We start from the raw sequence: 4,141 nt of genomic DNA, 5'->3' as shown, positions 1-4,141 counted from the left end.
AATGCAGTCTTCAAACTGATTTTTTAACAATAATCTGAATATTTTTATATAGTATTAATTTTTATTAATTAAATGATTTTAAGATTTTAATTTTATAAGAGATTCTTAACCTTTTATATAATAATTTTAAATGTTGGTTGATATAAATTCTTCCAAAAGGTTTATTTTTTCGAAACTTAAGTCGTTAAAGTTTTCTAAATAGGTGAGATTATTAGTGAAAGTGAATGACCATTGCCACATACCGAGAAGTATGAAATAATTAAATACTGAATAAGCAAAAAAAAAAAAAAAAAATCGTGGAAACAAACAAAGAAAGCTATGCGGCACATATATATATATGCCGGCTGCTAATACAAATTTTATTTTTGCATACATCAACTACACAAAAACATGACAATCGACAAACAAAGCTATAGATTACCCTAAACCATTACAAAGGAAAGCAAGTGGTAATAAACAAAGCAGGCGTAAGATCAATATCTATACGTATACATATGTGTATCTATATATTTGTATAAAACGTAAAACTTTTTTAAAGATTGTTTTCCTTGGAGGAGTCCTATGCGATAGATGTGCCTCTTAGGAAGCGCCATGGCCCAGTTCCAGTCCCTATCCTGCATGTAATAACACCACTTTCTGATTCAGTCCTATTTAGTTTAATATTTGATACATTAATGGGACATAACATAATTATGTAATGTGAGTGAAAATGGAGGGTTTTTACCTCCAAACACTGGCCAAGCTGCGAAGAGCCATGTAAATGGTTAATGCAGCCCATATCCCTACGAAACCGTTGGTTTTAGAGAGAATGAATAGCGATGCAATGCTTGCTCCTGCTACTAATATCATGGAGTATGCTGTGAATGCAAAGTCTGATGCTCCATAGTTCACTCCGTCCAACACAAATGCTATGGAGTTTATTGGTTGTGTTGCTGCCACAAACTGATCAACGCACATCCGCTTCAGCTACTTGAAAACAAAAATAACAACTTTTTTTGTGAAGAATTAATTACCGGTACTCCTATTGCGATGATATGAAGAACAGTAGCATCTTTGGAAAAGATACCCGACCCAAAGTATAAACCCAGTCCAACCACAACAGCAAGCCCCACACCAAGCACAAAACTCATCTGCATTACTCGACATGCCGTGGCTGTCACCTTCTTGTAGTCCTTCTCCGCAAATGCACACGCCAGAATTGCCTGTCCGGCAACAGCTAAACCATCGGCAAGAAGAGACGATGTCATCCAGACCTGTAGGCAGATTTGAAATGCCGCCATGGGCGTTGGACCAAGCCGAGCAGCCATTGAGGCTGCCAGTGTCACACAGAATGTCACTGCTATTACTCTTGCTAATAAAAGAATCCCTGTAGTCATAAATATTGTTAGACCATAAGGCAGAAAGCATAACAAAAATATTAACTCCCAACGCTTGTATAAATAATTATTTTATTTCATTTTTTTTAACATTTTAGCTTCAATTGTCAAAATAGTTCATATCAAATAAAAATTATTAGTTGACTAACAATTAACATATGTTACTAATTTTCATGCATTTAATTGATGATGTTGTATGTGTCACGTCATCACATTAGTGACATGGCACGAGTCACACCATCATTTTAAGTGACGTTGTCCATATTTTCATCATTTTGATGACGTGATACTTATCATACCATCACTTTGATGATATGACACCTACTATGTCATCAATTAGATACATATAAAAATATTGCGTCAAAAACATGTTGACCGTTAGTCAACTAACGGTTTTAATCTAATAGAGATTATTTTGACAAAAAATAAAATATTAAAAACTGAAAGACAAAATAATCATTCGTAGAAATATTAGGGGTTAAGTTTATCATTATGTTAAGGGAGAACGCAGTTGAAGTTTAGACAATGGCCAATCTCTTCAAGTTCCTTACCATTTTTAAGAAATCGTCCGAATTGCAGGTCTTTCATGTTTGGGGGTAAGAGACTGACTTGTTTCATCAATCGCCACAAGAGGATGAGTGAAATCAAATACCTGCACCCGTCAATTAACATTAGAGCTGGTATAAGCATAATATTAAATTGCGGATCCAGGAGTTATGACATAATTTACTTTTTAAAATTAACTATATATTTACGTTACGAATATAGTTTATAGTGTAGCGGTAATCTTGAAAAATGTTATCACATGACTGTTATACTGCATTGTGGTCACAATTTAATGCAACGAGTATAAGATTATCTCAAATGAGAGTTCAAGACAGAATTAACTTACTGAGAAAGGATATGTGCTATGGCTGCACCACTGACACCAAGCTTTAAGACAAAGATAAATATGGGGTCCAATACGATATTTGTTAGGTCTCCTGCAACTGTTTTAGCAAAAACCAACAGGGGTTAAATGTAGTTATAAACTTATAATTAGCATTAGAAAAAGGAAAATTAACGTTAAACCTCTTCAGTGTCCATACCAGTTGCATATAAAGGTGTTTTTGTGTCCTTAAATCCTCGGAAAACACCTTGCATGGCTAAAGAGAGAAGAACTGCAGGAGCTCCTAATGACCTCAAAGTCAAGTACTTTAGTGCTGGGCTTAGCATTGGGGAACCCTAGGTAAATCATTAAAAAAAATGAAATTTAGAGAATAAAGTGAATAGATTGAAAGCTAACAGTATTAGAGATGCTGCTGCCACCTTGCAGTGCCACTTACATGCTTGACACCCATGACACCCAGGAGAGGTTTTGCACCAAATACAAGGCATATAGCTTGAAGGAGACCAAGCATGGAACCAAGAATCAAGGCGGTTGACACTGAAGGGATATGCCTTTTCCCCTTTTTCACTTGGGCAGTTTCAGTTTTGGTATCAATGAGAGAGAGAGTTTTAGCATCCTCAGGCTCTTTGGTATCAACGTTTTCCATGTTAGCAGCCTCTACATCATCTGTTTCCGATTCTTTGTGTTTTGCTCCATTATTTTCCAAATTCTCAAATTTTGCAGCTTCAGGGTTAATCTTTGCAAGTGTGTCTTCTTCAGCTACAAAAGAGGTTGTTATGCTAACCAGAGGGAAAATGGTAATCCTTGATGCCTGATTGAATATGGCGATGGAAACTCCTACAGCAGCTAGTTCCACCGGTCCTACACACAAAATTTGCTTCAAAAAAACCATATATTTAAGCAATATAAAAGTATCAATAAAGCATGTGCAGACATATATACTTGGTTATCATCATATCATAAATATAGTCAAGGAAGGATGCATGATTTTATGTTATGAGCAATTTTTTAAAATTTTAGGAAGGCACAAATTTATAGAATTTTACAGGGAGAAAATAGATTTTTAATAAAAAATATATAGAAAAAATTTAAAATATAAGATAATTTTAAATTTTCAAAGAGTGACTACCATCACTCGCCCCCTCGATCCCTCTTTGCATGTAGTCATGCACCCAATAATGAATAGAAAGAGCATATATATAGGATATGACAGGTGACCTATGCGGCCAATGAAGGCAGTGTCAATGAGAGAAGCAATGGGATCAGCAGCTAAGGCCAAGGCAGCAGGCAATGCTATCCTTAGTATCTCCAGTCCAAGCGAATCCAATTTGAAAACAAGACTAAAACAAAATCCGTGAACCAAAAATCAGCTATTGAAATTTAAACCACCATTATTTGAAGCAAAAACTGTATATCCAATTGAGAGACGTACCTTGCATCTTTAAAAAGAAAAAAAATAGGAACACCCCACGGGCTCCACTTGCTCTCAGGTGGGTGCATAATACCATTCTCAGCCATGATACGACCAGTGTGTGCAAAAATGCTAATCAAACCACAAGTTTAAGATGTTAGTACAAGACTTTCACCCTCAAACTTGTACTTCTTATAGGCTAAGCCTCGATCGTATTCTGCGGAGTATAAGGGGGAAACTCAAAATATAAGTACACTTACGAATTAAAAATATCACAACTTATGGTGATAACAGATCTGCATTCAATACAATGCACCCTTATAATTTAAATAGCAGTAGTATACAAGGTAGTAAATCTACCATGGTTGGGCGCTGATACATCTCTTCTCTTCCCAAGAAACATGTATCCCACTACTATAATATATATAATTATTTGGAAATAATTAGTCCAGTTTTCTAATAAAT

The 4,141-nt window shown here is 35.4% G+C and overlaps 1 protein-coding gene across 1 annotated transcript; it reads right to left on the bottom strand.

Annotated features, from left to right (window-relative positions):
- Window positions 1-559: 559 nt before the first annotated feature.
- LOC120186431 (protein DETOXIFICATION 43-like) lies at window positions 560-3,841 on the bottom strand. Its single transcript, XM_039190362.1, has 9 exons — window positions 3,698-3,841; window positions 3,484-3,605; window positions 2,702-3,126; window positions 2,465-2,600; window positions 2,269-2,365; window positions 1,928-2,028; window positions 1,014-1,366; window positions 725-942; window positions 560-614 (listed from the first exon to the last, which is right to left on the bottom strand). The coding sequence occupies exons 1-9, from the start codon at window positions 3,781-3,783 to the stop codon at window positions 560-562; spliced, it is 1,593 nt and encodes a 530-aa protein (XP_039046293.1). The 5' UTR covers window positions 3,784-3,841.
- Window positions 3,842-4,141: the final 300 nt, after the last annotated feature.

The sequence above is a fragment of the Hibiscus syriacus genome, unplaced genomic scaffold (assembly GCF_006381635.1).
Source record: "Hibiscus syriacus cultivar Baekdansim isolate YM2019G1 unplaced genomic scaffold, ASM638163v2 tig00004013_pilon, whole genome shotgun sequence".
NCBI classification, from domain to species: Eukaryota; Viridiplantae; Streptophyta; class Magnoliopsida; order Malvales; family Malvaceae; genus Hibiscus; species Hibiscus syriacus.
The sequence above is the reverse complement of the archived record's forward strand: the minus strand, read 5'-3'. Positions and strand labels throughout refer to the sequence as shown.